At 40.5% G+C, this 21,440-nt stretch overlaps 1 protein-coding gene across 2 annotated transcripts; it reads right to left on the reverse strand.

Moving 5' to 3' along the window:
• Nucleotides 1-1,613: 1,613 nt before the first annotated feature.
• Nucleotides 1,614-19,970, reverse strand: trh (thyrotropin-releasing hormone). Of its 2 annotated transcripts, none has more exons than XM_059944889.1 (3): nt 19,898-19,970; nt 4,662-4,881; nt 1,614-2,512 (listed from the first exon to the last, which is right to left on the reverse strand). In XM_059944889.1, exons 2-3 carry the CDS (start codon nt 4,852-4,854, stop codon nt 1,836-1,838), a joined length of 870 nt encoding a protein of 289 aa, XP_059800872.1. In that variant the 5' UTR covers nt 4,855-4,881; nt 19,898-19,970; the 3' UTR covers nt 1,614-1,835. The 2 variants fall into 2 exon arrangements, with proteins under 2 accessions (XP_059800872.1, XP_059800871.1); XM_059944888.1 differs by lacking the exon at nt 19,898-19,970 and adding an exon at nt 5,465-5,578.
• Nucleotides 19,971-21,440: the final 1,470 nt, after the last annotated feature.

Raw genomic sequence — 21,440 nt, forward strand, 5'->3', positions numbered from 1 at the left:
TTTTTGGAGTTCTGTGTCACTCACTTTACTACAAAGAACTTCTAAATGAGCCTTCAGTATTTCCCCGCCCCACAACTCCTGCTGGTCACAGGAGATTTCTTCCATTCATGGGATCCAGTCCAACAGGGATTTAACTTAATTCTACTCCAAAACCGAAGTCCTTCCACTGTGACCTTTTGGTGAACTTGGAGCAACTAGATAAAATGAGGTGAAACCATAGGCACCAGAGCAGTCCACTCGGCCCTTTGGTATGGGGCAGAAGACATCACTCTCAGGATAGCCCTGGGATAGCAGGACATAGCCAATCAATCCCATTCAGAGATCATTCCCCATGACTTGCCATCTCTTTGGCCCTAACATGTCACCACAAACAGGGAAAGACGGAGCAGATAAAGAGAGGGAGCACTTTCTAAAGTGTTACATAACCGGCCAGACCTCAGACCCTTTCCCCTTCCCTCCCTCGTGGGGGCATGGAGTCAGCAAGTATCTATTCTGTTCACAAGTATGACATTTGAGCTTTCATGCAGGAAAATAATTTTCATCATGCGTTTTATTGGAGCTGAGAAGCAAGATGGTATTTTACAGGGTTTGAACGCTGTGGTGTCCAGTAATATACACTTCAGACAGTACCCTGAACCTGGAGAGGATGCGGAGATGTGCAACTTCTGGCAGAGTGTGACATCAGAGAGAGGTTCACACAGCAGTTTGCCCACTTCAAACCTAGAGCCATGAAAGATCGTAATTACTTTTCTCTTGTTATGTTGCTTTAACTCCTTCAGATCCCACTTTCTTCTCTTTAACCCTGCTTTCCCGACTTCCCTCTATATTCCTTCCATTTACCTCTTCTCTCCATTCACACATCCATCTCATTCCATACCCCTCTAAACTCCTAGTCTCTGGCCCTCTCCTGTCTTCCACCTACTCTCCTCTCACCATTCAACATATTGATTTTTCCATGCTCTTCTGGCTTCTCTGGACTCTCCCTTTCTCCTTTCCCTTCTCACCCTCTCCTCTTTCCCTCTCTCCTCTCCCCTTTCCCCCCCACGACCCTTTCCTCTCTCCTCTCTCTCTTTCCCCTCATCCTGGCTCTATCTCTTTTGATTACCCATTTTCTGTTTTCCCCTGCTTTTTCCTGTTCTCTTTTTTCCTCATCTACCCTTTCTACTTTCCTCTTCTCTCTTTCGCTCCCCATCTCTCAATCTCTCGTCTCCCTTCTCTTTCTTTCCTTCCACTCCATGTCTGCTTCTGCTCTCCTTTCTGATTCTGTCTCATCGCTTCACACTCTCTCTCTCTCTCCTCCATCCAGGACCCCCATCTCTCTTCCCTTTCTCTCCCTCTCACTATGTTTTCTCCTCCCCTCTCTCCATTTCCCTTAACTACCTCTCATCTAGCCCTCCACACACTCTTCACTCCCATTCCTCGCTCTCTCAGCCTTCCTCCGCACACCCTTCCTTTCCTCCTCTTCCCCCTCTCTCTCTCTCTCTCTCTGTTCCCTGAATGAAAATGGACCATGTGTTGAGGGACATGCTGAGGAATGTGATGGTAAAGGTGTAAACACACTTCAAACAAATTTTTGCTCGGGACACAGAGGTTTATAAGAATTTAGGGCGCATTCCATATTAATGAAAAAGAAAATTACTTTACAACACTTAAACATCTCAATCTCGTCCTCCAGATTCCCCATCTGAAACAAATCTCCTCTGGCTGTTGTCTCTTCATTTCAGTATTACTCGTGTCACCAAGTAGTTAGCTGTACTACAAGTTACAGGGTCCTGTAGATCTCAGAGGAAGAATTCTCTGCCGCTCGTCCGGACCCTCCCGCCAGGTTGGTGGCCCTAGACGTAAACCAGGGACCTCTTGCCCGGGTGTTGTCGCTTCAATAGAGCCGAATTCTCCTCGGAGTACCACCCATCCGTGCCTCTCATTCCTCGCAACTGTCTTTTCGCTACCGCCAGGTAACTGTCTTCCTCCTCCTCTCGTTTTCCTGGGTGCTGTCTTTTCGCTAACGCCAGGTAACTGTCTTCCTCCTCTTCTCGTTTTCCTGGGTGCTGTCTTTTCGCTAACGCCAGGTAACTGTCTTCCTCACCCTCTCGTTTTCCTGGGTGCTGTCTTTTCGCTAACGCCAGGTAACTGTCTTCCTCCTCCTCTCGTTTTCCTGGGTGCTGTCTTTTCGCTAACGCCAGGTAACTGTCTTCCTCACCCTCTCGTTTTCCTGGGTGCTGTCTTTTCGCTAACGCCAGGTAACTGTCTTCCTCCTCCTCTCGTTTTCCTGGGTGCTGTCTTTTCGCTAACGCCAGGTAACTGTCTTCCTCACCCTCTCGTTTTCCTGGGTGCTGTCTTTTCGCTAACGCCAGGTAACCGTCTTCCTCACCCTCTCGTTTTCCTGGGTGCTGTCTTTTCGCTAACGCCAGGTAACTGTCTTCCTCCTCCTCTCGTTTTCCTGGGTGCTGTCTTTTCTCGAATTCCATTTGCTGTCGTATGAGGACTCCATCGGCTGGCTGCGGGACGGCGTCTGAAACGAGTAAGTTTTAGAACAATATTTTTAAAACTCTGCTGGAGGAATTCAACGCGCTGAGCAGCATCTGTGAGGGGCAAGGAACTGCGGGTGCTGCAAGTACCCTGCAAAGTTTTGGAGCGGCCTTAAATTCCATCCAACACATCCCACTTTACACACGAGCCAACAAACAAAATGCTGAAAGAACTCTGGGAGGTGGGTAGCATCTATGGTGGGAAATGGACCGTGGACGTCTCGGGTGGAGAGTCTTCGGGCACGAGAGACTGCAGACACTCGAATGAGGAGCAACAATCTTCTGGAGGGAACTCAGAAGGTCAGGCAACATCTTTGCAAAGAAACTCTTCAGATCCAAACTCTGCGATGCTACAGATCTCTCTCGCATCTTGTTTGTTGCTCCGCATTCCAGCGTCTGAAGTTTATTATGTCTTCACGTTACACACCGAACCGCCCGCATCGGAAACTGACTGTAAGGAGATTTACCCTGTCATGAACCTTGACCAAGCATCATGGAATGGAACTTACTGCGAGTCGTGTATAATCTCCCCATACACCGACAGAACCAGGCTGGTAGAATGAGGGCCATCAACAGCTGGAATTTTCATAATCCCAATGTCCCCACAACTAATCAGACGCCGGGTGGAATAACGGGACAGTTTCCACGCAAAACAGTGATAAATCGACATTTTTAGCACAGGAACAGACAGATCTTTCCGCCCTCGATGTCTCTACCAACCACAATGCTAAGTTCTAGCAAATCTCTTCTGCCTGCACGTGATCAATATCCCTCCAGTATATTAATACCTGTATGTCTCTAAAACACCGCTATTGTATCTGTTTCCATCACTACTCCGGCAGTGCATTTTACGCACCTAGCAATCTGTGTTAAAAAAAAACTTGCTCAAACATCTCCTTTAAACTTCCTTCCTCTCAGAAATGCATGAGATCTAGTATTTCACATTTCTACCATTGGCAAAGATTCTAACTGTATACCCATCTCTGCCTCTCCGAATGTCTCCGAACTACCCCTCCGACGCTGGAGAGAAGACAACCCATCTCCGTCCAGACTTTCCTCATTGCTCAGGCCTTCTAATCCTGGCAAACACACTTGCATATCCTTCACGCCCTTTCGGCATCGGGACGACCAAAACGGCACACAAGAAGCAGAGAACTAATTATCAACGCTATACTAAATAATGGCCAAAAAGCTGGAAATCCCCAGCTGTCCCTGAATTGTCTGCGGAGAGAGAAATATTTAATGTTTCAGCTTTTGATCTTGCCCGCCCCCACCCACCCTTCCCTGTCACCTTGCCGATCTTGTCTCCTTCCCTCTCACACACACAGTTCTGATACAGGATCCCTCTCCACCGATGCCGCCTGTCCTATTGAGTTTCTCCGGCATTTTCTGGTTATATTAAGTAAAAATGTCAATAATGGCGCCACCAGCCACCCAGACCGTTGTCCATTCAAACTGTCCCGTGGAAAAGATTTGGAGGTGAGGTGGTTGTGGATGTGGAGCGCGGGCCAGTGAAGACAAAGACTCCTCACTCTTGCCCGGCGGTCAACAATCGGTAACGGGGAGAAATGGGTTTTGAAAGGCGCGAGATGAGTGGGAGACAGGGGCAAGAAAGAAAGGGCAAACAAACGCGAGGTAGCTGAACCTGTGCAGAGGCAATGGGCCGCTTCTATGCCTCATGATTTGAGAACCTGTGACCCGGTTCGGTACCAATTATTCTATCTTTAAAGGCAACGCCAGCTTTAACACCCCTTGCACAAGGACTCTGTTAGGGTCACTGGTGGCCGATTCGGTCCCAATACATCTAAAATAAAAGGACGCCCTGCTTCCGAGAGCCGCCTGCCTTCTTGTTAAACCTGGTCTCGGACCCCCACTATCGCCATACAAATTATAGTTAGTGGCTTATAATCATTCATTCTCTTTCTCTGTTTTCAAACATTCGTGTCTCATAACCAGTAACACCGAATAAACCTTAAAGTTCGATCTAACTCTCTGTGTGCTGCGTGAATTCAACTAAATGCTGGAAACAAGAAAAGCATTGGACGTTTTTTTTAAATACAGTTCCTTAAATTACTGGGGGGGGATGTGATCGGAAATAATGTCAGGCGGATTGAATATATGATTTGTGTGTACCGTTAGCAATCGCCTCTTGCTCCATCTCCATCAGCAAGGAGCGAATCAGAGCAGTCTCGGCTCTTTGAAACTGCTCTTTCTGCGGGTCGGCGGCTCTGTCCAGCCGTTCATCTGCCGCCGTGCGCTTGTCCGCTACCCCCGGTCTGCTGAGAAGGGTGAGAGAGACCAGTAGCAGGAACCACGTCGACCTCATGACGGTACAAGCGAAAAGCCCCGATCTCTGCGTGAAGGAGAAAAATCGGAGACTGCTTAGAACTGCCCCAGAGAGTTTCCAAGTGGAGAGCGGTGCACCGGCCGCAGGGCTGAAAGAGAGGAGACCAGTACTGGGTGCAAACACACAGACATGCACACGCACATAAAGTTAGACACACTCACAAACCCACGTTCACACATCCATATTATTCACACAAACTTTCACAATGCGCGCACATTCTCCGACACAGATCCATATTCACTCACACATTTGAGATGCATTTACACGCTCACACACATTCATACACATTCACACACATTCATTCTCACGCATCTAACACATATTTACACGTCCACAGACCTTCACACTTAAACATTTCATATCAACTCATGTTTACATATACAGATAATCGCATAATTCACCCACATTCCCATAGGTAAGAACAGAGGCACGCTCACATTCACAAAGCGACACACACACACACACACACACTATACTTTTTAAATTTAAACCCAAATATCTATCATTTACCTGCACGTACACCTTCTCCCTCACACGCTAACGTGAGAATATAAATGCGAATGAGTCCCATTCTAGTGCTTATTGTTACCTGACCCGTTTCCGACAGCCCCTCGGGTACTCTCACTGTATCAGACTGCAGACCGTTGGCTCTCAGCCCTACAGTCTTCTTTCGGACTGAGCCTCTGTGCTGTCAATTTCGTTCTTGAATCAGTTGCCTCAGACGATCGAAGGCTCCCATTTATAGCAATTTAGCATCTTCCCCTCCCCCTCTCCCCCATCCGCCCCACCTCCGGCGCCCAGCTATGCAAAGAAGTCAGTCGTGAGTTGAGCGGGTGCCTCGTTTCACTGATCATAAGAAAAAGTTGAGAGCCACTTACGGAAATGTTTGGACAGAGCTACTGTCAGCGAGAGATGGCATCAAGAAGCACATGCTTACAAATACAGGAAGGTGCTTTGGAGAAATACGCATACACTCAAACAGGAAGAGAACTAGTACATCTATGTGCACAAAACGAGCATTTGGAACAAATGCGTGTGCATAGATAAACAAACAAACAAATGCCCGCATATTCTCAGTGAGATTGGCACACACGTTAACACCAGAACAGTATGTGAAACTCACACAGAGCAACGCAACAAAAGCAGGCACTCAGATGAATGCATTGATTCAAACACAGATAAATCCATAGGTGTACTGTATGTACAGTACACATTCTGTAATATACAGTATATATAAAACCTGCTGGCAGGCTTGGTGACTGTCTTTACAAGATGTAAAGGAATTAAACAAAGAACTCATATTTCTATATCACCTTTCGCTACATCAGAACAATCTGCAATGATTCACACCCAAAAGCGATCAGAAGTGTATTAATTCCTATGAATATGTTACATGACAGTTGATTCTGGGCAGATGGCTGTGGGTATAAATGGTCAGAATTAAAATGTTAAAGAAGGATGGGCATTGATTGATCTGACCATTAAGGAAACTCAGCTGCTCTTTTTCCAGGCAGTGCATGTTGATAATATTGTATAACCACCGGAGAAAGGAGAGACTGCTTAATATCCAGCCATACACCTTCCTCAGTAACACACCGCTGTGCCTGGATTATATGTTGAAGGCTTTGGCAAAAAGCTAGAAATTACCGTCTTCAACCATGGTAGGACAACTGTCCATTGATACATTGAATAAGCAATGTGTAATGAAACATTTAATGGTTAAATAGTGAACATTTTCCACTGAATCAAAGCTCTTTCGGATTTTGCTTCAGGTCTATGACTCTGGTTGTTGGTTTTACCTGTTCAGTCAGCCATTCAGCAACATGCACCATTCAGAAAACTGATAACCTCGTCCATTTATGCTCAGAAAAGTAATGACAATGCCTACAATGTGAATTAAAGTCACAAAACAGCAAGGCTTGAAAACACTGATAATGAATAGGAAAGCACTCAATCCACTTCGATCACTATTAAACCACCATTATTTCAAATATGCTGTTAGCACATAGATTTTCACCTTAGTTATTGCTTCCACTGTTTCATAGCAGACTAAGTAATAAAACAGAACAGAGTGGCCATTTTATTAGGTACACCTGCACAGCTGCTTATTAATCAGCCAGTCCTGTGGTAGCTGCTCTAATGCATAGATGCAGGCTGATATGGTCAAGGAGTTCCATTGTTGTCCAGATCAAGCACTAGAAAAGGGAAGAAATGTGATCTAGTGACTTTGACCATAGCATGGTTGTTGGTGCTAGACGGGGTGGTTTGAGTATCACAGAATCTACTGATCTCCTGAGACTTACACGCACAACAGTCTCTAGAGTTTGCAGAGACTGGCATGAAAAGGAAATCCAGTGAATGGCAGCTTTGTGGGCAGAGATGAATGAGAAAGGTCAGAGGAGACTGGCCAGTCTGGTTCAAGCTGACAGGAAGGGAACAATAACTGAAATAACCATGTATTACCACAGTGCTGTGCAGAGAAGTACCTCTGAATGCAATATGTCATGCCTTGAAGTGGATGGGCTACAGCAACACACTGGTTCCACTCCTGTACCTAATAAAGTAGATGCTGAGTGTAATTAATTTGGCTAACAATCTTTGTTTGCATACAAAAATGCATTTATTTTGATACTTTAGTACAAATTTTCAGGACGAGAGCCATATTAATACGAATACGAATGTTTTCTGCCCAAACCCTTACTGCCTTTGAGAAGGTGGTGGTGAGTTGATGCACTCTGTCCACCCACAGCGCTGTTGAATGCAGGATCTTGATTCACCTGACAGGAATTGTACCTACCCTCTTCTTGCTGCTACCATCAGCGAGCAGGTAGAGGAACCTGAAACCATACACACAGGAACAGCTTCTTCCTCCCGCCATCAGATTTGAGAATGGACACTGAACCCATGAACACTTCCTCAGCATTTTCCCCCTCTCTTTTAGCAATAATTACACATTTATCTATTGTAATGTATAGGTTTTATTATTATGTATTGCAATGCACTGCTGCTGTAAAACAACAAATTTCACGATATATGCCAGCGATGTTAATCCTGATTCTGAAGGGACAGTGATGGATTTCCAGCCTCAGTGGTGTGTGGCTCTAAGTGGAGCCCATGGATTGTGATGCTCCTGTGCATTTTCTCCTCCTGGTGGCTGATATTCTTTCAATCTGGCTCATTACATTTGCTAATGAAATCAGCTTTGTGCTGAACCACCCTTTAAAATTACTCACATTGTGAAACCTGGTCAAATAAGAATGGGTGTGAATATTGTAATCTGACTTCAGTAAGTGGTGTAGGAAGTCTGATGAATAGGTTAGTCAAGTAATTATGTACATTGCCTTAGATTCTTTCACAACCTAATGTCCTCAGGAGTGTGTAGGTACTGTTTTAACTCCCTTCACAAAGGCCCCTGCCACTGTACCAATTCCAGAATTGGGTTAGCTAACATTTCACCAACCCCCACACTATTCTTTCCCCGACACTATAGTTTCCCGTTATAAGGCATTCTGACATCCGGAATTGAGTTTGAATGTATAAGACACGATTTATTTGTTCTTTGGGGGCTTGTAATCATCAGGTGATTTCAACAATTATGATGGCCCCAAAAATATTATGTTTTAAGCCTGGGCAATTGACAAGGTTTATGTACTTTACACAAATATGCAAAACCTTGTCAAAGGCTCAGGCATTAAAAAATGGTGACTTAAACTTTCAATTAAGTTTGTGCTTTTGGCAAATGATGTTAATCATTACTCAGTCTCCGACTTCAAAAGCAATAGGAGCAGCGAGCTGGAAGCCGAGACTCCTGATCTACCCATGCATTAAGTATGGGCTGTTACCAGCTGTACCCGATTCAAGTCATCGTGGAGTTACTGTGTTCTTTGACCAGCAGGACTGAGTCAAACAATTTCCGGCAGCCACATCCTCCTCCCTGCTATAATTTCATAAACAATAATCCTGTTCTTCTGCAGGGAGTACTATCCATTAGAATGATTTGTAGGTGGCAGCCTCAGTCATCTTTGAATCAGTGATGGATTTCACAAAGGAGTTATTTAGGATTCAGTTTATTTGTATTCTATTTTCCATACCCCATGAGGTTATAGAGAGGGTGAACGTCTGGTTTAGTTCCCACTAATTTAATGGTTTCATTCAACACCTATACTGTAAAAAGGAAACTTAGGGCAGGTTTGATGTTTTATGAAAAATTCTGCTGGATAAAGTGTGTTTAGTTAGAACCCTGATGGTTTGAGCTGCACAATCTTTTTTAACTTCTATCCACTTTGAAGAAACATTCTACTATCAGCTTGATGGAGGTGTACAAACTGATAAGAGATACAGATCAGGTGGACCGCCAGAGATACTAGGGGACATAATTTTAAGATGATTGGAGGAAAGGATAGTTGGGATGTCAGAGATATGTTCTTTACGCAGAGAGTGGTGAGTGCATGGAATGCCCTGTCAAGGATGGTGTAGAGGCACTTACATTACTGACATTCAAGAAACTCTTAAATAGGCACATGGTTATAGGAACCTAGATAGTTATATAGGAGGGAAGGGTTAAATTGGTCTTAGAGAAGGTTAAAAGTTTGGCTCAATATCATGGGTCAAAGGGCCTGTACTGTGCTGTAATGTTCTATGTTCTATATTCACCATCAATGTCTATATTCCCAGTGATCTAAGAAATGTTATAAACCTAAGGAATATTTCACGGAGGCACAAGAGACTGCAGAGGACGTAATCCAGAGTAAAACAAACAAACCGCTGGAAAACTCGGCAGATCAGGCCGCGTGACTTTTTAGTTTGAAACCCTGCATCAGAATGGAAGGGAATTCCACCGAGAATTTGTGGCCTTTGCATTAACTGTGTGACTTTGGTTTATGGACCTGGAGTATGCTGATACTGAATGTACTGAACTACTATTTGGTCGCATGTATCTCTTTCATTAGCCTCTGCTTTATTTGGAGTAACCTTTGCATTAGACCCCATCTTTCTTAATGTTCCCTTAACCCATCTGTCTACTAGAGAATTTCACCCTGTAGAAAATCCAAAATGATGACTTGACTTTGGAACCATGGTAGCTGGTCTGGTTCCCACATAACCATTTGGTTGTGGGACACTCTGCAAGTCCTAGTTCTGGATTTCCACTGAAGTTGCACTGTTGTTAGAAATGTTTCTAGTATAATGCATGGCCACTCTGTGTCCACAAAATGGTGCAAACGTTTGGCTTACACGTTTGTGTTATGATTGCAAGACCCTGCTGGATATTAATAATTCAAAATACCGTAAGTTCAGTTCATTAGTGAGACTGATGGCAGAGGGGCTATGTAGCCTTGGCTATTGCATGGACCAGCTCCCCCAAGCCCTGATACTGTGGCATCAGCTGTTACAGCCACCCTGGGGAGAAGGTGTCAGAAACAGAATACACTGGATTCCATGCTAGGTTAAAAAGTCAACATCAGCTAGTCAGCTCTGCAATGATCACCCCAGGAAAACAAACTGGGTGACCGACTATCTACTCGATCTATATCTCTTATCAACTTGTACACCTCCATTAAGCTGGTAGCAGAATGCTTCTTCAAGGTGGATAGAAGTTACCAAGGATTGTGCAGCTCAAACCATCAGGGTTCTAACTAAATATGCTTTATCCAGCAGAATTTTCCATAAAATATCAAACTTGCCCTAAGTTTCCTACTTATAGTACAGGTGCCGAATGAAACTGTTAAATTAGTGGGAAATAAACTGGGCTTTCACTTTCTGTATTACCTCATGTAACATGGAAAACAGAATAAAAACTGACTCCTAAGTACCTTCTTAGTGAAATCCCTCAGTGATTCAAAGATGAGTGAGGGTGTCTTCTATATTCCTTCTAATGGATAGTACTCTGCAGAAGAACAGGGTTATTGCTTATGAGATTATAACAGTGAAGAAGATATGACTCCCAGAAGTTGTTTGACTCAGTTCTGCTGTTCAAAGAATCCAGTAACTCCACAATGCCTTGAATCAGGTGCAGCTGGTAACAGCCCATAGTTAATGCATGTTTAGATTGTGTGCTTATTCTTATTGAAACATGGCTCTAGGACATCAACCTTCAGAACACTTAAGCTAATATCATTTAGTGACTGTAAAATGCTTAATCGTTACAATATCATAATTATATGTGCTGTGTGTAATTGTTGGTACTGTGTTTTGCATCTTGGCCCCAAAGGAACAAAGTTTCTTTTAGCTGTATACATGTTGAATTGCAATAAAGTTGAACTTGAACTTTTGTGGATGGACTGCACTGGAGCCATGCAATCTTTGGTCACTGATGGAACTACCTCTTGTTCCCCACTTTCTAAGAAGCCTGAGGTTAACTAATCAGCCTTTCGGTTCCCAGCTGTCCATGGAGAAAGTTCACAATGTGGCCGAATCCTCGTCTGAAAACAAATACAGAAGGTGCTTCTATAGAGCATGGTGAATGAGATCAGCCCAGCAATGAGGCCAGCTGAATCCACAGCACTCAGGCTACGTGTATCTCTGCACACCAGGTTGACTTCTTCCAACGGATACTGACAACATTTTCTCATCAGACTCTGAGTCTGATCTCTTCCTGGGTATTTTGACTACTTTGACCCTGAAAACCTGCTTTGATTCACTGAAGAAGTGTCCAGGCCCCTTAAACTGGGAGGGTATGCCTATAGAGAAAACCCTGGCCCCTCACTATAGCCAGTGAATCGTCTGCCTTTGGTAGAAGCAAAACATCTTCTTCTGTAAAGTTAGATAATGATTCACAGATGAGCAAATGAAGTTACTTGTAGAGAAACACACACTAAACGCTGGAGAAACTGAGCAGGTCAGGCAGCATCTATGGAGAGGAATAAAGAGTTTACATTTTGGGCAGAGAGCCTTCATTGGAACTGGAAAGGAAGGGGGAAGAAGCCAGATTAAGAAGATGGGGGAGGGGGGATGAAGTAAGAAGCTGGAAAGTCAAAGGGCTGAAGGCCTGACCTGCTGAGTTCCTTCACCATTTTGTGTGTTACTCTACTTCTGCGGCATCTGCAGGATCTCTTGGGTTTACTTTTTCAGAAGATAGTTGAAGTCTTTTCCTTCACCAGCCTCTGGTAGATGCATACTCCTCTTGGATATCAAGCCTGCTCTAACAACTGTCCTCTCAAAACATTAACCAGTTTTCCTATATCCTCCTTGGGCATATATACACCATATCCTATACAGATCCACTCTGGCATAAGGATACTGGGTCAGTCAACAAAGACTCACAGTAAACCAAGTATAGGCTGTGTGGCAAATGGTCCTTCAGACATCTCTGTTCTATGCTAATGTAGCTGTCCAGGTATCAGGAGACCATTGCTGTATATAATCAGTGGCTACTTTGTTAGGTTCACCTATACACCTGCTCATTAATGCAAACATTGAATCATGTGGCAGCAACTCAATATGTAAAAGCATGCAGGCATGGTCAAGAGGTTCAGCTGTTGTTCACACCAAATATCAGAATGGGGAAGGAACGCGATCTAGGTGGTTTTGACTGTGGGATGATTGTTGGTGCCAGGTGGAATGGTTTCAGTGTCTCAGAAACTGCTGATCTCCTGTAGTTTTCACACACAGCAGTCAAGTTTACAGAAAATGGTGCCAAAAAAAGTCCAGCAAGCAGCAGTTCAGTGGGCAAAAATGCCTTGTTAGTGAAAGAGGTCAGAGGGGAATGGCCAAACTGGTTCAAACTGATAGGAAGATAGCAGTAATTCCAGTACTGACACTTGACAGCAGTGGTGTTCAGAAGAGCATCTCCGAACACACAACTCATCAAATCTTGAAGTGGATGGGCTACAGCAGCAGAAGCCCATGACCATTCACTCAGTGGCCACACACTGGGTACAGGACACACCAAATAAAGTGGCCATTGAGTGATCGGGTGACAGTATCAGGTTACCATTATGCAAGCCTTAATATCCATCACACAGTCCTACTATTAGTCATTATTCCATCCTGTGACATCAAGCAGCACAGTGGAGCGGATGGTAGTTCACAGCACCAGTTACCCAGGTTTGATCCTAACCTCAGGTGCTACCTGCACAGAGTTTACCCTTTGTTCCTGTCACCTCACTGGTTTTCTTCAGCAACCCAGGGGGATGTAATCTGGCAGGTTAATTGGTGACCGTAAATTGCCCCTGTTGTGGAAGTCAGTGGTAGAATCTGGGATGAATTGATGGAATTATGGAAAGAATAGAATTAAGGGATTAATGCTGGAGCAATAGGCACAAAATGCTGGAGGAACTCAGCAGCTATTCCAGCATCTATGCAGAGGAATAAGCAGTCACCATTTTGTGACAAGACCCTTCATTAGCACTGGAAGGGAAGGGAGAAGAAGCCATTCCTGATGGAGAGTCTCAGTCCAAAACATTGACCATTTATTCCTCTCCATGGATGCTGCCTGACCTGCTAATCTCCTCTGGCATTTTTTGATCCTTGCTCTGGATTTCCAGCATCTGCAGAATCTCTTGTGTTTATGATTAATGTTGAAGTTGGAGGATGGTCTATGTGTGTGCGTGGGAGGGAGGAAAGGGACTTGTTTTATCTTGTTGAGTTGTTGCATGTTGTTCTCTATTTTGTTATGTCCTGTATTCTGCCCAGCATTGCGGGCATGCTATGTTGGTGCTGGAATGGATGGCGACTCTTGTGGGCCACCCCAGCTTGTGCAATTTCACTGCATGCTTGATGTAAGTGTGATAAATAAATCTGAATCTGGATCTGGATCTAATGTAGGATTAATATCAGCACTGATTTGAGAATTTGGCAGACCTGTTTTCATGGTGCATATATCTCTGTGGCTATGGTTCTAATCTGGACAGTAGCAGTTCAATGGGAGTGGAGAGCAAGTGATCCCAGTGATTAGAGAGTAACCTCAAAGTCTGGAGTGCTCTCAGCGATCAAAGGGAGTGATTTCAGGCCAATGTCTCCATTCTGCTCAGTTTTCTTTAATTCTATACTCCATCTGATCAATCTTCTTTTCTTTCTAAATCTTTTTATTATTAGTAGTAATATGGACAGAATACAAATGATATATTGATAAAGAAATTACCAACATACAAATTCCATTACATATGAAAAAAAACATACATAATAGTTACAATCTAAATGAGTTTACCAAGACATGCCATAAAATATATGTATAAACATGGTAAGTCTAAATATTTCATAATATATGATATAAAAAAACAGAAAAAAGAAAGAAAAAAATAAAATATATATATATATAATGCAAAACTAGCTAATCTACTAATCTAGTAACTAATAACTAATATAGAAGAAAAAAGAAGCAAAAAAAAGGAGAGAGAAAAAAAAGGGGGGCCGTTTATAATATCTCACAAAAATAAATATTCATCAATGCCGTCACTTCCGGTCCTCTCAACATACATAAGCTAAAAGCTGGGAAATCAAATGAACTTGGCACAGGGTCATATTACATCATATGAAAATGTTGAATAAATGGTCTCCATAACTTTTCAAATTTAATAGAAGTCTCAAAAGCACCACTTCTAATTTTTTCTAAATTTAAACATAACACAGTTTGAGAGAACCAATTAAATACAGTGGGAGGATTAATTTCCTTCCAATTCAACAATATAGATCTTCTAGCCATCAGAGTTAGAAATGCAATCATTCAACGGGCAGAAGAAGATAAATGCAGTGAGTCTAACATTGGTAAACCAAAAACTGCAGTAATAGGATGAGGTTGTAAATCAATATTCAAAACCGCAGAAATAATATCAAAAATATCTTTCCAATATTTCTCCAAAAATGAACAAGACCAAAACATATGAGTTAAAGACGCAATTTCAGATTGACATCTATCACAAATAGGACTGATATGAGAGTAAAAATGAGCTAATTTATCCTTGGACATATGGGCCCTATGTACAACCTTAAATTGTATTAATGAATGTTTGGCACATAACGATGATGTATTAACTAATTGAAGAATTCTATCCCAATTCTCACTAGAAATAATAAGGCTAAGCTCTCTTTCCCAATCCTTTTTGGTCTTATAAAGAGGCTCTGAACGTATCTTCATAATTATAGTATAAAGTTTTGAAATAAGCCCTTTTTGAAAAGGGTCTAATTCAAATAAGCTCTCCAAAATATCTGAAGGCACAAAATTTGGAAACGTAGGGAGCACAGAACTTAAAAAATGTCTAATCTGTAAATATCTGAAAAAATGAAATCTAGGCAAGTTATATTTGTTGGATAATTGCTCAAAAGACATGAAACAATTGTCCAAAAATAAATCAGAAAATCTTAGTAATCCCTTAGTTTTCCAAGCCGAATAGGCTTGATCTATAATAGAAGGGTGGAAAAAACAATTAGATACAATAGGACTATTTAAAACGAATTGAGTCAACCCAAAAAATCTCTGAAATTGAAACCATATACGCAAAGTACGTTTAACTATCGGGTTGTCAATTCGTTTCGGCAATTTAGAAAGAGCAAAAGGGAGAGAAGTCCCTAAAATAGAACCCAGAGCATAAACTGATACAGATTTAGTTTCTAAACTCACCCAACGAGGGCCGAAAGATCCACCCCCATCTTTCAACCAACATAACAAGTATCTAATATTAACTGCCCAATAGTAAAATCTGAAATTAGGTAATGCTAACCCGCCTTCCTTTTTTGTCTTCTGTAAATATATTTTACCTAACCTGGGATTTTTATTCTGCCATATATATGAAGAAATTTTAGAGTCAACATTAGTAAAAAAAGATTTCGGGATAAAAATTGGTATCACTTGAAAAATATATAAAAGCTTAGGTAAAATAACCATCTTAATAGCATTAATCCTACCTATTAGGGATAAAGATAATGGTGACAACTTTGTAAACAAATCTTTAATCTGATCAATTAAGGGTAAAAAATTTAAATAAATCTTTATGGTTTTTTGTGATTTTGATCCCTAAATAAGTAAAAGAATCATTAACTAATTTAAAAGGTAAATTTCCATAAATTGGGACCCGTTTATTCAAAGGAAACAATTCACTTTTATTAAGATTTAACTTATACCCAGAAAACTCACTAAATTAAACCAATAATGATAAAACTGCTGGGATGGATTTCTCCGGGTTAGAAATGAATAGTAATATATCATCTGCATACAAAGATAACTTATGAATGTCTGACCCACGATTAATACCCAAAATATCCTGTGATTGTCTGATGGCAATTGCCAAAGGTTCTAAGGCAATGTTAAATAGTAATGGACTAAGAGGACATCCTTGTCTAGTGCCCCGAAATAGGCGAAAAAAGGGAGATCTTTGATTATTGATAAACACTGAGGCTACTGGAGTATGATAAATCAATTTAATCCATGATATAAATATCAGACTAAAATTAAACTTCTCCAACACATTAAATAAGTAAGGCCATTCAACTCTATCAAATGCTTTCTCCGCATCTAATGAAATCACACATTCTGAAGTGTCATGTGAGGGAGTATAAACAATATTCAACAATCTCCTAATGTTAAAAAAAGAATAGCGATTTTTAATAAAACCAGTTTGATCATCTGAAATAATTTTGGGTAATACCTTCTCCAATCTAGATGCCAGTAACTTGGAAAAAATCTTGGAGTCTACATTCAATAAAGAGATTGGTCTATAAGAAGCACAGTTAGTAGGGTCTTTATCTTTCTTCAATATTAGAGAAATGGAAGATCTATAAAAAGATTGTGGCAAATTCCCCAATCTAATGGCTTCCTCAAAAACCTTACATAACCAAGGGGAAAGAGAAGTGGAAAAAAATTTAAAAAATTCAACTGTATAACCATCTGGACCCGGTGCTTTCCCAGAATTCATTGAGGAAATAGCCCCTTTAATTTCTACATCCGTAATAGGAGTATCCAATATTAAAAGATCATCGGATGATAATCTTGGAAAATTTAATTTCCCAAGAAAATCAGACATGGTATTATGATCTTGAGGAAATTCAGATTGATACAGGGAGGTATAGAAGTCTTGAAATGCCTTATTTATCTCATCATGATTAACTGTCAGATTCCCATTCTGCTGACAAATCTTAGTGATTTGACGTTTAACCAAAGCATTCTTCAATTGACTAGCTAACAGTTTACCAGATTTATCACTGTGTATATAAAAATCAGATCTAGTTTTCATTAATTGATTTTCAATCGAGGATGTAAGTAATAAACTATGTTCCATTTGAAGTTCAACCCTTTGTTTGTAAAGCTCCTTACTAGGAGCAATCGAATATTTCTTATCAATCTCTTTAATTTTATCAACCAATAAAAGAGTTTCCACCTTAGTACGTTTCCTCAAACCAACAGAATAAGAAATAATCTGTCCACGTATATACGCTTTAAAAGTGTCCCAAAGTGTTCCGCAGGAGATATCATCTGTAGAATTAGTTGAAAAGAAGAAGTCGATCTGCTCCTCCATAAATTTTATAAAGTCAGAGTCTTGCAATAAGGTAGAGTCAAATCACCATTGTCTGGCATTAGAAGCTGTATCCGTAAATTTTCATAGAAAGTAATAATGGAGCATGATCAGAGATAGCTATAATATCATAGTTACAACCGATTACCAATGGAATAAAACAAGAGTCTACAAAAAAATAATCAATTCTTGAATAAGAGTGATAAACATGTGAGAAAAAAAAACTCTTTGTCTTTAGGATGCCGAAATCTCCAAATATCAAAAACTCCATTGTCAGTCAAGAAAGAGTTAATACAAGTGGCCGACTTATTAGGTAAAGTCTGAATAGATAAAGATTTATCCATCAGAGGATTTAAACAGCAATTAAAGTCACCACCCATTATTAACTTATATTCATTTAGATTGGGTAAAGAGGTAAATAAGGACTTAAAAAAGTCAGGACAATCCACATTTGGAGCATAAACATTAACCAAAGCAACCTTTTTATTACAAAGTAAACCCATAATTAACAAAAATCTACCATTCGGATCCGAAAAAATATCATGTTGAACAAATGGAATAGAGGAGTCAATAAAAATTGAAACTCCTTTTACTTTAGCATTCAAATTTGCGTGATACTGTTGACCCTGCCAAAATCTAAAAAAACGAAATTTGTCCTCCTTCCTCACATGAGTTTCTTGTACAAAAATGATATGAGCATTAAGTCTTTGGAATACTTTGAAAATCTTCTTTCATTTAATTGGATGATTTAAACCATTAGTATTCCAAGACACAAAATTAATGGTCTGAGCCATAATTCTAAAATCAACCAATTAGAAAGGGTTAACCAACTTATAAACTCATGCACCTGGAAGAGGAACAAAAGTAAAGAGAAGACCCGGAAGTGACGACAACACAGACATATTTAAAGTTCAAAAACAGCCCAAATAAAAAAACTAACACAAACTGATGCAAAAAAAATAGAATTAGAAAACAAACCATCCCCCCCACCCCCCAAGAAAAATAGAAAAAGCCAAAATATGACTTAAAAAAGGAAAAAGTAAGACTAATTCAACCCCCATGTCAGCTGAAGAACACTTCATATATAAAGGATATATATAAAAGAATCACCCCAACTTTAAAAATTAAAATCGCTATAATAAAAACCATATTTCTAAGTATAGCTAGTTGTAAAAAAAAAGAATATAGTCACTAAAAAAAATTATAAATTGGGCTCTAGCCCAGACAAAACAAAAAATATTTAAGCTATGATAAGCGATGCATTGTAGGAAGAAGACGAAAGAAAGAAAAAAATAACGCCATCTTAAGCAAAACCAAAAATCTTTTTCAAAAAACCACCATCTTAATCAAAAAAAAATTCATCTTCAAAGAATTAAAAATATACCTTCGAAGGAACAAAGTTAATGGACAAGAATGTAGTATAATGGTTAAAGTGTATAAGGCAGAACAATTAATATGACGAAAACACGCTTTAACTTAAGTATAAAGTATAGGATGAACCTACACCAATAACCAGATTTTAATTCTGGTTTAAGAGATCGAGAACCATCTTACACGATCAGAATCGTTCATTTATTAGAGACTGGTGTCTGTAGCAGTAGGGAAGTTCTCCTCCAGATATTTTCTCGCTTCTGAAGTTGAAAGAAAAACCTGTCGTGGAGCTTTCGACGGAGATATTCGAAGCTTCGCAGGGTATAGGAGCGCAGGTTTCAGATTTTTCTCATAACATTCAGCCATCAACGGTTTAAAAAGAAGCCTTCTTTTTAAAAGGTCAGGGCTAAAGTCTTTGACCAGGCGGAAGCAATATTCTTTGAATTTAATCATTCCTGCCCGACGAGCTGCACGTATAAGTTGCTCTTTGTCATGTACATAATGGAACCGGACAATTACCACCGAAGGTTTGTCTGTAGCACTCGGTGATTGACGCCGAATTCTATGTGCCCGATCCAATAAAGGAGGGTTATTCGGGAAAATCGTCGGAAACGCTTCTTTTAAAAGTTGAGCAAAATATTTCGAAGGGTCATCTTTTTCTATGCCATCTGGAAGATCAAGTATACGTAAGTTCTGTCTTCTGGACCGATTCTCAAAATCGTCACTCTTGGCTTTAAGGGCTTCCATCAGCTTAATGGTCGAAATTAAACCCTGTTGCAGTTTTTCAATAGCCAAATCTCGTTTCCGAGCATCTTCTTGCAGAGACGCAATAAGAGCTTGTTGCTGTTTAATTACTGAATCCGTCTTAACCATGTACTCTTGAAAAGCCTTTATATCTTCTTTAAAAAATTGTTGTAGTTCATCAAATTTTTTATCCAAAACCTCCATAAACAATTCATAAGTTAATTGAGTTTGTTGTGGTCCTGCTTCTTTCCGTTACAGTTCTGATTGCGTCTGGGATCCCGTCCCTTAGACCTGAGAGACATTTCTGTTTGCATATCTTCAAAAGTTCACAACAAACTCTTGGCAGTAAGTTCAAAAAAAAATTAACAAAGAAACTTTCAGTATAGGTAAAAATAAGCTGAATAAGGGTGATGAAAGGTTAAAAAAAAGTAAAGGTTATGGAGCAAATCCAAAACAGTACTCACTCCATGAGCGTCTCCAGCTGATCAATCTTCATGCACCCCTGTAGGGCCCTAGGAATGGACAAATGATTAGCTGCTTCCTCTTCCTTGCTGGATACCAATTCCTGGTCACTTTTCTGAGTTAATATGTCTCTTCACTTTCAAAAATGTGATTATAAATGGGACCATTGAAGCAAAACTTTGAAGGAATTGTACTTCAGAAGTGCATCACTCACTCAGAAATAGATGATTAACACACAGGCTTCCATGAGTGATGTCTGCTGTAATATTGACAGGAGTGTAAATTCGAGCTGACAGGCTGTTTGTGATGTTTCAACTATTTCATTATGCAGTGTTCAGAGTTTTGTATCCAGGACACACACAGTGGTAATTGGACTATTTCTTTCTATGGCCGAGTTATCAGTGTTTTCTAAATTTGAAGCTATTTTGAAGCTAATTTGAAGCTATAAATAAATCTTATTTATTCAGTAAAAGAGCAAAAAAAAACGCTAAGTAAAATATTAGAAGCCACGTAAGATGGTTTGGGGTGAACATAAGAATCAAACTGAAAAGAATACACATCAGTTTGAAAGGTAATATATCAACACTGACCCTCAGAATATATAATCCGAGAACATGAGAAATAGTGGCTACTTAAACCATCACTCACCGCAAAACGCAACTGATTCCACAACCTCTGGACTCACTTTCAAGAACTCTGCAACTTACTCTCAGTAACATGGATTTATCTATCTATCTATTTATTATTTGTTCTCTTTGTATTTGTTTTCCCTGGGTGGGGGTGGGGGTGTTGGAGGCTGAGAGGTGACATTTTCAAGGTTTATATAAATCAGGGCCATTGATAAAGTGGATGGACACAGTCTTTTTTTCCAGGGTGGGAGAGTTTAAGCTAGACGACATAGACTTAAGGTAAGAGGGGTAAGATTTAGCAATGATCTTGTCCTGTGTACCCACCACCATCTGAATTCATAGAGAGGATGGTGGGCATACAGAACAAAATGCCAGAAGTGGAAGAGGAAGGTAAAATAAGGGTTTAAAAACTGTTAGATGCATACATAAGAAATATTTTGAGGGATATGGGTCAAACACAGAAGAGGGACTAGCTAAGGGGGAACACCTTGATCAGCAGGAAAAGTTAGGTAGAAGGATTTCTTTCCATTCCATATAACTCTGTATAATTTCCTGTTTCAGTTAGTGAGACCCACATTAACTTCTGCCAATCTTTTCCTTGTAATGTATCTGTAGAACGTTTAACACTCTGTTTTAAGGTTTCTCAGTAGCCTTTTCAATGCCTTTCACCTCCTTTACTGAATTCTAAGTTTTCCCTAAGACTTGGCGTTACTGGTCTTCTTGTCCACATTACAATACCATATTTAATTTCTGTTTCCTCAAGGGTTCTTTATTTGTTGCATTCCAAGAGTTAATTTTTTTTAAGATAAAGCTTTTGTATGTCCATAATAATTTTGAAAGATACAGTGGCTTTCCAATCAACAGCTCAAGATTCAAACCTTTGTAGTTTGTTACATCCAGATGTAGGATGCTGTTT

This window comes from Hypanus sabinus, chromosome 19, assembly GCF_030144855.1.
Source record: "Hypanus sabinus isolate sHypSab1 chromosome 19, sHypSab1.hap1, whole genome shotgun sequence".
Lineage (NCBI taxonomy): Eukaryota > Metazoa > Chordata > Chondrichthyes > Myliobatiformes > Dasyatidae > Hypanus > Hypanus sabinus.

Coding starts and splice junctions, on each gene's coding strand:
- trh (XM_059944889.1), bottom strand. CDS start 4,854: ATGAGGTCGACGTGGTTCCTGCTACTGGTCTCTCTCACCCTTCTCAGC. Junction 2,513..4,661: donor GCAAGAGGCGATTGCTAACG/GTACACACAAAT, acceptor TACTCGTTTCAG/ACGCCGTCCCGCAGCCAGCC.